At 45.3% G+C, this 12,732-nt stretch overlaps 2 protein-coding genes across 3 annotated transcripts in view; both read right to left on the bottom strand.

Moving 5' to 3' along the window:
* The window catches only part of Lypd1 (LY6/PLAUR domain containing 1), a 41,560-nt gene extending 38,591 nt beyond the window's left edge, over positions 1-2,969 (bottom strand). Inside the window, exons 1-3 of one of the 2 annotated variants that reach the window (XM_059280554.1) lie at positions 2,870-2,945; positions 2,698-2,736; positions 1,193-1,330 (exon numbers count right to left, since the gene is read on the bottom strand). In XM_059280554.1, coding sequence (XP_059136537.1) covers positions 1,193-1,330; positions 2,698-2,736; positions 2,870-2,930 — 238 coding nt within the window. In that variant the 5' untranslated portion in view covers positions 2,931-2,945. Of the gene's footprint in view, positions 1-1,192; positions 1,331-2,697 lie in introns of both variants that reach the window. The other variant, XM_059280553.1, reaches the window with a different exon arrangement.
* A 2,451-nt stretch (positions 2,970-5,420) lies between these two features.
* Nckap5 (NCK associated protein 5) overlaps positions 5,421-12,732 on the bottom strand; it is a 788,185-nt gene continuing 780,873 nt past the window's right edge. The window contains exon 13 of the mRNA XM_059280499.1: positions 5,421-5,869. Within this exon, the coding sequence (XP_059136482.1) occupies positions 5,591-5,869 (279 nt within the window). The 3' untranslated portion in view covers positions 5,421-5,590. The remainder of the gene's footprint in view (positions 5,870-12,732) is intronic.

The following is a 12,732-nucleotide window of genomic DNA, read 5'->3' as shown; positions in this document are numbered from 1 at the left end:
ATGGAGGGCTGGCAGATATGCTTCCTAAGCAACCAAGACGTTCACAAGATACCTCCAAACCCTACCCATGAGGAAACTGCTTTGCCAAGGTGCTGTCTTCAATGCTAGCCTCCCTGCATTGTTTTGCCAGAGAGTTAGGTGAATCAATTGTTCTAATCCCCCCCATGGAGCTCTGTGGGCACCTTGTTGGGCTGAAAAGGAACAAGGCTCACTCAATGTCATTCATCCCAAGATGGTATTTCCTTTCTTTCCAACAGCCTTTAAGCGGCAAAATCTCTACTTGACCTTGGAATCAAAGCCATGGCTTCCTTTATTTTCTCAAAGTTCTGGTTCCATTTTGGGGGTGAGTTTTCAATTCTAACTCCAGGGTGGGTGGGATTCTACCTCTCAACAGACTTATGAGCTAGAGTGAAGTCTGTTCCATCTAACTCCCTTCTTCCGCTGCATAACATCCAGGCTCTTTGCTCAGATAGCCAATAGCTAAGCTGCTGGGGGTGGGGGTGGGGGATAACCCTCTCCGTGAAAGATCTTGGCAATTTGTGCCTGGAATTTGATGTATTAGTTCTAAAATTAAATAAAGATCCTATAGTGTTCTTCAAAGAAATATGGTGCGGCGCTCTGACAAAACACATTTTTCAAGTTCTGACCTCTGGGAACTTGAAGTAGCTTCATATTTCAGGCTGACATCGCTCACAGGCTACTGTCTAGCTGCTGGAGCTGGGACCAGTTATCCATATATATATATATATATATATATATATATATATATATATATATATATATTTTTTTTTTTTTTTTTCACCACCCTGATCAGCTTTTTAGTCCAGGAAGGTGAAAGGAGTAAATTAAAAAAAAAAAAGAAAGAAAAAGAAAGAAAAGAAAGAAAGAAAAAAAAAACAAAAGAAAGAAAGCTACTGATTTACAATGACTTCTCCTCCGGAGTCCCTTGGGGAGAAGCCCTGGTAATTAACTCTAATGAGGTTAAAGTAACTTCCAACTCTTCGTTTTCCCAGAACTATAAAAAGTAAATCTGCTAACCAGTGTGTGTATGTGTGTGTGCAAATGCATGCACGTGTGCACGCGCATGCACGCATGTATGTTGAATCAGTCAGTGTCTTTTCCTGTGTAATTTAACACCCTCTATCCCCAGCCCTAGATGGCGGTTGGAGGGGGGAAGAGCGGCCCAGCTTACCCGCACTTTGCTCCATCACTTCTTTCTGACACATGTCTTGAACGTTCACGGTGCAATTTACGATGAACTCAGGGGACGAGCAGTCGTTGTTCAGCTGGAATTCTTCACACTGGTAGCACTGAATTTGCAGCGCCAACCCTGCGGGGCAGATGAGGTGGGGTTCAGAAGCACTAGTTAAGATCTGGCTTGCACAGAGCACACCCTAGCTGGGCTGTATCACCATGTACAGCCCCAGACAGCAAGGGCTTTTGGCCTCTGCATCTGGATCTTCAGTAGGGCTGGCAGCGCCTGAAGCCGGCAGGGGGCGGCGGCACCGGTTCCTAGCAGAATAAAGCCCTGCCGGAGACCCTAAATTCCTTCTCAAGACACAAACAGCTCCTGTAACATCCCTCATGCCTTTCATCAAGTTGTTGCAAAGGGAAGGGTGAGAGGTCAAAACCCCAGGATACAAGCTTCAGCTCCTGTCTGAGCCTAATTGCTAATTGGTTACAAATTGGTTAATTACTATTTTGGCACCATTCATAATTGCATTCGCTGACTCCTTTTCGGTTTTATGTATTTAATCTTGGAAGTCAGCATTCATAGGCTGGGGCTCCGAGGCTTCCTAGCGACCACCCTGCAACCTGAAAGGAGGCGCTGCATGCCAAGTGTCCATGAGCCTCAAGTCCTCCGGCTGGTTCGGAGTCTCTTCTTGTGATCAGTGAGGGGAGCAGCTGCTGAGGGTGGGCGAGTATATGGTGTGTGCACGTGTGTTGTGTGTGTGTGTGTGTGTGTGTGTGTGTGTGTGTGTGCTCGCCCTTCCCGGGACCGCTACACTACAGTCCCTTTAGACCTGGCTTCTCCATCCCCCTGCCCCTTAAAAACAAAAAATAAAAAACATGGCTGTTGGGGGGAAAAATAAAACAAAAACAAACTCTAATAGCTTAGAGTCCATGATCAGGGACTAGGTCCAGCCTTACCATATCTGCCTGGTTGCTCTCCTCCGATCTGGGAGCTTCTCTTTGGACTCCATGTCCAGCGCTCACAGTGTGTCCCTTCCTAGCACCCCACGGATCATATGCAGAGCACAGATAACTCAGCCTGGGAGGGCCGTCCCCCGTCCCTAGCTGTAGTTTGTCCAGTGTGTCGCTCACCTGTCCGCGTCGTCGCTCCCTTAGGTGGCCACAAACACTTGATAACTTGAGTAGGTTGGAGGTTTGCCTCCCCCTTTCCCCTCTCGCCCGGCTCAAGGACCCTCCCCACTCCCAGCTCTGCATCCCCGACTGTGTACCCCAAGCAGCTGCAGCTGAGAGTCGTGCCAATCTGCCGCTCTCCTGCAGCGCGGGACTTGGAGAGAGTCCCAGTCTGGCGCCTCTGGGTCTCAGTTTCCAGCACCAAACTCCCGCTAGGTAGCCCCAGCGCAGCGCGGACCCCTGATGGGCGCACTGGGGGGTTAGAGCAGGGACGCTCGCGGAGAGATGGCATGAGCGTGTCTGGCCAGGCTGCTGGCCTCTCCGTCTTCTTACCTGGAAGCCAGAACAATCCGCAAAAAGTTGCTGCGATGCCGAGAACCCACATCCTCCCGGATCGGCAGGGCCGGGAGCGGGCAGGAGCATCAGAGACCGAGACCGCAGCGGAGGCGACAGCAGCAGAGGCTGTCCGGGCCGCAGCGACTGTAGCTGCCGAGGTTTGCGCTGCTGCCGCCCAGGCGACGGCTGCCACCGAGAGGAGCCGCAGGTGTCGCCCGCGGCGCCCGCATCGCCCGCGCCCGGGGCTCCCAGAGGCTGGTCCCGGGCTCCTCCGGTTCGCGCTCCCTGGGGTGGAGCGCAGCGCCTCCGGAGGAGTTGGCTGCTGAGGCTTGAAGAACTACTGGCGATCCCGAGCACCCAAAAAAGTCTCGCCTCTTCTGCCCCCACCCCTCCCACTCCGGGTACCACGTGACGGCTGCTGAGTTGTGGTGGGGGTGGAGGGCGGGGAAGGCTGGGACTGTCTCTCTACTGTCCCCACCCCCTTCTGCTACCCTTTTAGCCTACCTCCTCCAGTTCCTTGGAAAGGAGAGCCTGCAGGGCTCGGGAGTAGTCATTTAGAGAGCTTAGGAATACAGAGGTGACTCGGGAGCAGCAGGTGCCGCCAGGTCAGGACCTGTCCTGTGAGAACTCGGAGATCCGAGTGCTGGGCTGGGTCTCGGCACACTGGGATACCCTTCCCTTCCAGGTGCTCTGTTCCCTCCCGGCGCTAACTAGCACCCCTGCAATTGGGTAGGTGATAGAAGACCCACGCAGCCCGGGGTCTTCTATCACCTACCACCCTCTGGGTGACTGTCTGGGATAAGGTGAAAAGGTATTTCCGTGCACCTGGAAAAGTTGCACGGTCGCTAGTTCCCTGGGGTGTCCGGTGCAGCCGCGCCTCTTCCTGGGAGAAACCCACAACACAGGTCACCCCGATCTTCTGGCAGAATGCATGCGAGTACGATGGTGACCCCACCGCAGGTGGCTCCCTTGGCCAGACCATCCTCTCACCGCTGGAGGATGCAGCGACACAGCCCTGGTCGCCTAGCCATCCTGGCGAGTGGACACCGGGATCTGTGCTTTCTTTCACTGAAAAGCGAATGGGGCTGCCAGCTCCCCCAAGCCACGATATGAGTATACACTCCTTACAGCGCTCTGCACGCCCAGGACTTGGTCATCAGTTGCCTCCCTCCCATGCCACCAACCCCCACCCCCCTTTCTGACAATGCCAAGCGACCCACCTTGCATATTCCCGGGACACCACGGTGCTATTTTTCCTTCCTGGTGGAGCTTTGCAGAAGGCTGTGCTGTGCAAAGAGCTGGCAACCGAAGCTCTTGGTGCCCCCGCCCCCAACCCCGCGCATTTCCACCCCCACCACCCCGGATTTGGGAGCCTCAGTGGAACCCCCGTGGCTAAGCTTCACCTCTCTCCCGCGGTGCCTCCCGCGGCTGGGCTATGATCATTTATTTCCCCACCTTGCCAGCAGAGCAGGTCTGGAAGGGGCATAAATGACTTTCTTGTAATTCCTCTGCAGAGATCGGTCCACAGCCGCCTCGGGCTCATTCTCCCCCACCCCCTTCCTTTCATTTCTAGCGGGTTAACTCCTTGGGGAGACGGGGATGCTTTGACCATTACTTGCTTGTCTGCAGTGTGGATCTTAACAATTGTTCGAATTACTGTTACAGGAGCAAAAAGGGCTGGCTTATTTATTCCTTCAGGGAAACCTATTCACAGAGCAAGCTCGGGACACGATTAAGATAATCACGGGACCAATCTCTCCTTGAATAAAGTTCTTTTCTGCTCTTAGAGGGTGTGATAGGACTTTTATTCCGAAATGAAGTGAAACAACAAAAGGATTTTTAAAGTCTGAAAGACAAAGATGCTTTACACAATTTGAATTTAGGATAACAAAATCCAAATACAACAAATTGCACAAATAAAATAACACTGGTCATACAATACTCTATAAAGATACAGGTGTGCTAAGGCAACCGCACAAATCCTAAACACAGCTCTACTCTGCCCGGTCTGCAGGCTTCTGTACAGGAGGAATTATAAATAGTGCACGTCTAGAAAAAATACACGTAACCTTTAAAATAGAATTTATCCTCACATATAAACAGTCTTTAATAGAAAAAAGGATATTAAAAAGTAAGAAATTTTCATAGCACCAACCATTCATTTATTTCTATAAAGTGGATATGGCAAATAGAGTACCCAGATTTTAATTTAAAAAAGCGGGGAGATAAAAAAAGTCAACGAACACTCAGAATTGTAGAGAAATACAATGGAGAAGATGGAAGATGCTGGGGGTGAAGCCTGCTAAGACTTGCCCCCTTCTGCACACAGCAGAAGCACTACCAATGGATGGCATTACAACGTCAGTTTTCCTAGTGGCAAGGTGGAAATTGGACCACCATTCAAATTTTCAATCAAAATGAGACTCTGAGAGACAGTGATTACCTCAACCCTCTAACTTTTCTGCAGGCCCCTTGTTCAGATTGACACAGTGTACACACAAATAATTTGAGGACCAGGATGATTCACTTCACAAAATCCTTAGTTGGAGTTTTTTTTTTTAAAAATATATTATCAACTTCTAAAACTTAATACATCATTTCAAGAGCATGGCGCCAACTCTTTTTATTGCTATCTTTCTCCCCCTAGAAATATAATTTCTCTTCCCCCCAAATTTACAGCTTTTATACAAATACTAAAAAAAAAGTGCAAAAATTGAGAATTCTCTATCATATTTTGCTTTTAATCCTCATGAAACACAGTAAGTTGCGGCGATATTTATCAGTCCACTAGGGGAGTAAACTCGTGTGTGCTGGCTGCCTTCAGCTTCTCTGGAGTCAGTGCTCCCTGCACCCCCAGCTCTGTGCTCAGGTCTCACTGAGGGGTGCTCCCCTAGGCATCATGGGAACCTTGACTTGCACAAGAGGAGAAGCTGTCATATAGAGAGTCACTGAGAGCCTCCACGTTGTCCACCCCAGGCTTGGCCGAGTCACCCGATGGCACGTCTGTCTTCTGGCCTTCCTCCTCCTCTTGTCCTTTAACCGTGCTTGGAGACTGCTCTGTTCCTAATAAAATCACAGTATTGCTGTTAAATTTATTGAACGACTCCAGGGAAATTTCAGATAATCTATTCTCAGGATCTTCTTTTGTTTCTTCAACTTGTTTCAGTTCCTGCAATAAAAAGGAGGAAAATATTAGAAACATAATTCTTTGGAAAAAATCAATTTATCCTATCTGATATTCAATTATTGTCGGAATAAAGTACAGTTTAAAGGGACAGAGGGAACCTACAAGTCCTTAACAATCTTTCAGTGTAATTAAATGCAATAATAAAGCTAATTTTAGGGATAAATCAAGACTTTAATCATTTTACTGAGATAAATAGATCTCAATTTGCAAACCAGTTAAGTGCCACTTAATTCATTTTAAATGGATCCATTTGAAATTTGCTCAGGTAAAGTGTCATATTTTTCTTTATCAAAGGTTCAAAGCCCTCTGTTTTCTTAATAAAATTCCTTGCACTTTTTTTTGAAAGGGATACGGATTGAGTTTTAGCCAGAAGTTACAGTTATTCAGGGAGAAAAGGCATAAAATCCCTTAGATTGCCATAAAATTTAAGTACATATTAAGCTTGTTAAGAATATTGTCATGTTTGAATTTTGTCCCTTTTAGGCACCTAAGATATTTGAAGGAGAGCTCCAAGTCATTGACTGCATATTCCAGAAGGGCTAGAGGCATAAAAACCAAGTAACGGGTCTGCAGTTTAGTAACCCTTCCCTTCCAGAAGACTCCAGCCATACCAATTTTTCCCCAGGTATTTATGGCACGTTTTTAATACCCCCCAAGACTCCATAAAATACTGAAGTTATACTAGACAATCATTGTAGGTACTCTGTAAGCATGAGTGTGTTCAGTTGCTCAAGTAGCTATCAGGCTGGGGTGAGAACACAGGGAGGCAGAGATGCCAGAGGCAAAGAGAAGAGTGGGGTGGTTACATCTCTAAAGCATTTCCCATCAACTTTTGTTCTTTGAGGCAAGAATCCCACCTTACCCAGGGAAAAGCAGCAACAAATATGATGGCAAGAGCTACTGCCCATTCAGCCTCGACTAGGACAAAGACACTTAATAGATTTGATTAGCCTCTCACAAACCTGCAAGGTAAACATTTCTTTTCGCTTTCTGGCCCATGGGTTATTTTACAAGTTTTATTTCACTTTAGTTGATATATAACAGTCTTACTTATATACAGCACACAGTGTTTTCATTCTTGTATAGGATGTGTAATAGTCCAGTAATGGTCTCTTGGGCTGGGGAGATGGCTCACTCAGTGTATTACTTCCTTGCCAGAATAAGGACCTGCGTTTGATCCTCAGAACCAATCTAAAAGAAATGGGTGTGGTGGCACACACTAGCCATCCAAGTGCTGTGGAAGCAGAGAAAGGACGTTCTCTGAGCTCCATAGCCAGCCAGCCCAGCCTACTTGGTGAGTCCTAAGCCAGTGAGAACCCATCTTTAGAGAGAAAACACACCCCAAATCCAAAGCAAAACAAACTACATAGTGTTAGAGGAATGACTCTTTAGGTTGTCTTCTGGCCTCTACATGCATGAACAAAATGTGCACCTGTACACACACACACACACACACACACACACATACACACACACACACACACACACACACACACACACACGATATTTAGTATCTCCATTAACTCAAACTTTAGTCACTGTAGCAAGAAGTCAAAACCCTTTTCTATAGCTATTTGGAAACACACAATACTGCTAACAAAACTCACTTTTCTAGGAATACAAAATCAGAAACAAGGCTCATCCTGATGGTCACTTGGCTGCAGCTTCCCTGCAGGGCAGAGAGTGGCATCTGATGTCAGGATGGCTGAGTGTGGGGCTTTTATGCTTTCTGTTGGTTGGACCTATCCCCTTATGTTTAAAAAAAAAAAAAAGGACAACAATATCATCATGATTGTTTTTTAAATTTTGTTACCTCAATCTTTCATTTCAATGATCTGTCAAATCATTTTGAATATATGCAGTTTCTTCTACTACCCACACCATGCCCCATACGATTATACTGGACTTAGAAATGCCATGAGGAAACTGATGGAGACAGACAGACAGACGCAGTCAAGACCTGGAGATGCTTAAATGCCAAGTACCCAACAGAAAGAGAAAAGAGATATGGAAGTGGATGACTTTAGTGTTTCAAGGGCCAGTGCTGGGGGTTTCTCTGTTCCCCACTGGAGAGTAGGGTCATTTTACAGGAAGATCTGGACGTATGCCTTGAATTAGTGTTCATTTAATTACTCAATGTGCTGAAGTATTACTTGTAGACCTGGTTTTCAATCTTTTTTTTTGGTTTTTCGAGACAGGGTTTCTCTGTGTAGCTTTGCGCCTTTCCTGGAACTCACTTGGTAGCTCAGGCTGGCCTCGAACTCACAGAGATCCGCCTGGCTCTGCCTCCCAAGTGCTGGGATTAAAGGCATGCGCCACCACCGCCTGGCTGGTTTTCAATCTTAAATGGTTGCCTGGGAACCATGGTGAGGGGCTGGTCCACAGATTCCTAGCTGCGCATAGATGATGATTCCATCATCAGGAAGAACTCAAGCAAGTGCTTTTTAATGTTCTGCCAAGTTTTAGGCCTTTGGTCCCTGCCCCCCTAAATTACACATGGCACAATATTAACAATGGGTGGTGAGTAGGAAATGGCTTGGAGAGAGCAAATGTTTACGTCTATCACAAAATATGAGTATGTATTTATATTTAGGCAAGTAAAGAGTCTTCAGTACAGTTTCTCATCACCTGGATGTGTTTGTTACTCCTTTTCAAGAAACACAAGCATTTTTCTTACCTGTACCTGGTCTATATGGATCTCAGATTCACTCAACAAAAACTTCTCAGAAAGCTACTCTAAGGCAGATGGAAAGTTTGGATGTAAGGCCACATGGTGAAGTGGGTTAATTAGAGGCCCTGGAGGGAGACAACCTGAGTGTGTCAGCTAGAGCCTGGCTGTGCCACCAACATCCTCCTTCAGGTGTGAATGGTGACAGGTGGACCTTGTTTAAGCACTGAGGAAAATCTAGAACACAGCCACTTACAGCTCTCGCCACACAGCAGCTGCTTCATGCACATTTTCTTCAGTGGTGCAGTTGCTGGTAAGTACTGCTGTAAACACATGATCTGTCCTGTGTCTGTGAACAGCCCTAAGGAAACTCATTAGGACACCACACACACACACACACACACACACACACACACACACCCCTCACATCACACACACACACCTCACATCATACACACACACACCTCATATCACACACACACACACACACACACACACACACACACACACACACAGATTATCAGTCCATGGCAGTGGTTCTCAGAGTTCACTCTCTAGACTAGCAGCAGCCACTGGAACATCAAGGAGCTTGTTGGAAATGCAGTTCCATGGTGTTCACCCAGACCTGCTACATCAGAAATCTGGGGCCCTGCCACTTGTTTTAAAGAAGCTCAGAGTGCGATTCTGACACATGCTCAATATGCAATATATACATGTGCTGGCTGGTTTTATGTCAGCTTGACACAAGCTGGTGTCATCAGAGAGCAGGGAGCCTCAATGGAGAAAATGCCTCTGTAAGATCAGGCTGTAGTCAAGCCTGTAAGACATTTTCTTAATTAGTAACTAATGGGGGAGGGCCCAGACCATTGTCAGTGGTGCCAATCCTGGGCAGGTGGTCCTGGGTTCTGTAAGAAAGCAGGCTGAGCAAGCCATAAGGAACAAGCCAGTAAGCAGCACCCCTCCATGGCCTCTGCATCAGCTCCTGCCTCCAGGTTCCTGCCCTGTGTGAGTTCCTGTCCTGACTTCCTCCAACGAAGAACAACAATATGGAAGTGTAAGCTGAATAAACCCTTTCTTCCCCAACTGGATTTGGTCGTGGTGTTTTATCACAGCAGTAGGAATCCTGACTAAGACAATACAAGTATGAAAGCTTTAAAATAAAAGAGTGGGAGCAGTAGAGATGTCTCAGCTGTTAAAGGCTAGGCTCACAACCCAAAATAAAATACAAGAATGGAAAGAAGAAACAAGCTATGTATGTATGTTTGTTTGTATGTATGTATATGTCTATCTATCTATCATCTATCTTTAGAATCTACCTAAATTGTGTGTCTACCATCTATCCGTCTGACTCTGGTCATACTGGTTATGGAGAGAAGGAAAACATGCCTTCTCATTGTGAAGTGGATGAAATGTGAGTTCACACTGTTAGCTCCACACCACTGGTGCAAGCGACAAGAAGGGCCACTCTTCACCTGGGAGCCCCAGGAAGTAATGAAGACAGTGGTTCAGGAACATGGGCTGTGTCTAACATAAGAAACATGTGTCCAGAGTTTTTTTATTTAGAAGGTGAGAAATCTAGGTACTGCTTGCATTCATTAAAAATTCTATGCTTTTTAATCACTTGCTCATAGGAAGAAAAAAAAAAAAAAAGAACAGTGGCAAAAAACAAATAAAATCTCCACCTGCACACCAGCCTGCAGTATCTGCCATATCTGAGCTGATGGATCAGGCATCCTGCTGTGTCCTTTTCTACTTGTCTATTTTTTAGTCTATGTTTTAGTGGTCCACATTCATGGCACATAGTGATGGATTTGCACGGAGACATTTCCACGGAGGCATACCTTTCCCTTTGACCAGTCACCCCGGCCCTCCCTTTCCCCCCATCTCCCACGATTTCTGTTCTGTCCTCCAGTCTCATTTCTGGTGGGATCTGTGGGGTCTCATGGACAGGAGGATCAAATCATCTGCAAATAGGAACAATCTTACATCTTCTTTTCCATTCATGTCCTCTTATTTTCTTTTCTTGTCTTACGGCTCTAGCTAAAGGCTTCAAGCATTGTGTTGAATACGCGTAGAGAGAGTGGGCGCCTTTGTCTTAGTCCAGATTTTAGAGGGAAGTTTGAGTTTTTCCTTATTTAGTACTGCATGTTGAGGTCAGTAGCATTTACTTATTATTTAAGATACATTTTATTTTTAATTATGTTACGAGTGTGCATGTGTGTGCAGGTACCCAGGGAGGCCAGAAGAAGGTGTCTGATCCCCTGGAGCTGAAGTTACAGACAGTTGTGAGACACTAAATGTGGGTGCTGGTAATTGAACTCAACAGCAAGGACCCTTAACCACTGAGTCGTCTCTCTAGCACCTTGATCTATCATTTACATTTAACAGTGTTTGTTTTATGAATTGGGCATGCCAATGTTTGGTATGTATATGATTAGAATTATTCTCTTGATGAATTTTATTTTTAACCAATGTGAAGTGATATTCTTAATCTCTGCTAATTCAGTAATTAGTCAGATATCAATGTGGCTACACCTGCTTTTTCCTAGTTTCATCACTTAGAATGTGTTTTTCTGTTGTCTTACTCTAAGTCTGTATTGATATTTGCCAGTGAGGTGTGTTTATTGAAGGTAACAAGTACATGGATCCTGTCTTAACCCTAACTACTACTCCTTATCTTTTGATTGGAAATTTGAGGTTATTAACATTATTATCTTTACTATTGATCAAATTTTCTAATTTGTCTACCTTGTCCCCAAGTCCCATCTTCCATCTGATCATTTCTGTTTGTAAAGCTTTCCACTGAGTTTTTAGTTTAATTGAGCTTCTCATTTTCAAAATTTTAGTTTGAAGTTTTCAGCATTTCTGTTACTTTACTGGATCTCCTTTTTCATGTCCTGTGTTCACACCTTCATTTCACTGCACTGTTTCATTCTCTTTGCATTCACTCAGTATATTTCATGTTCTCCTTGAAATTGTTTGATGTTCTTATACATTCCTTTGACTGCTTATGTTTCATCTAATTTGCTGTTATTGGAATCCATCACTACAGGATTGGTAACTTAGAGAAGTCTTGTTGTTTTTGGCTTTTCATGTTTCTCTGCTGGGATTTGGACTCTGGGATTAGGTCATTGATTTGATTTGATTTGATTTGATTTATTTATTTATTTATTTATTTATTTATTTATTTATTTATTTATTTATTTTTAGCACCTGTGGGTTTTTAGTTGGTGTTTTCTGCAGTGTTCAAGTGTGGCTTGGTTCTTGAGGTGTGCTTCAGTAGCTAAGCCCTCAGCCCCATTCACCCCAGGCACTGGCATGATCTCCAGCATCTCTCTGAAAATTCCCTGCAGAAGCAATGCAAGGGATGGAGAGGCTTAAGAGGCTTTGATTGCTTGGGCTATTTGCATTGCATGAGCATGCGCATTTCACTGCCTTTCAGTTCCACTCCCTCCCTGTAGCATCCATGCAGCTCTGTGGTTCTTTGGGTCTGCTGCTCATGGTGGGGGAAGAGAAACCTGTGCCGTTCATATAGGTGTGACTGGGAAAGTATTTTTTTACTCTCCTTGACCGAGCAGTTTAACTGCAGAGTTCGCTCAGATCTGCAGCCTTCTTGTCTCAGGCAAACAGAGTCCTAGGACAGTGGCACCGGAGTAATTTTCCATTATTTGTTTCATGCTGTTTGTAGCTCTGCCATCCCAACCTTTGTCTTTGTCCTGGATATCTTCCTTTCCTCTTTGTTTATGGAACAGGAAGCATGGGTGTATTAGCACTTTCTCATTGGGACCGTCAGCTGGGTACTATCTTGTCAGACGCCATTTATCTATAAATGTTTGAAGCCACACTGGCTTTTCATTTAAATACAAGGAGTGATTGAGGTCAAACAGTAAGGTGCTCACGATCTACTTGGCAAATGGTAACAAAATAGTCTGACTGTCACTCACTAACCCCAGCGATGACAGCTCACGTTAACTGCAGTAGACACTAAGGACATTGAAGGGATTATCACTTTCCAATTATTACCTTTTACCTTTCCTTATCTTTCATTCATTCATTTTATAATCCTTTCTGTACACATGATGTGTGTATATGTATGTGCATGTATGTGTGTGTATGTGTGAGAGTTCAGGTGCATACATGCCACAGCGGGTGTATAAAGTCAGAGGACTACCTTGGG

The sequence above is a fragment of the Peromyscus eremicus genome, chromosome 15 (genome assembly GCF_949786415.1).
Source record: "Peromyscus eremicus chromosome 15, PerEre_H2_v1, whole genome shotgun sequence".
NCBI lineage: Eukaryota > Metazoa > Chordata > Mammalia > Rodentia > Cricetidae > Peromyscus > Peromyscus eremicus.
Note: the sequence above shows the minus strand (reverse complement) of the source record. Positions and strands in the feature narration are given on the sequence as shown.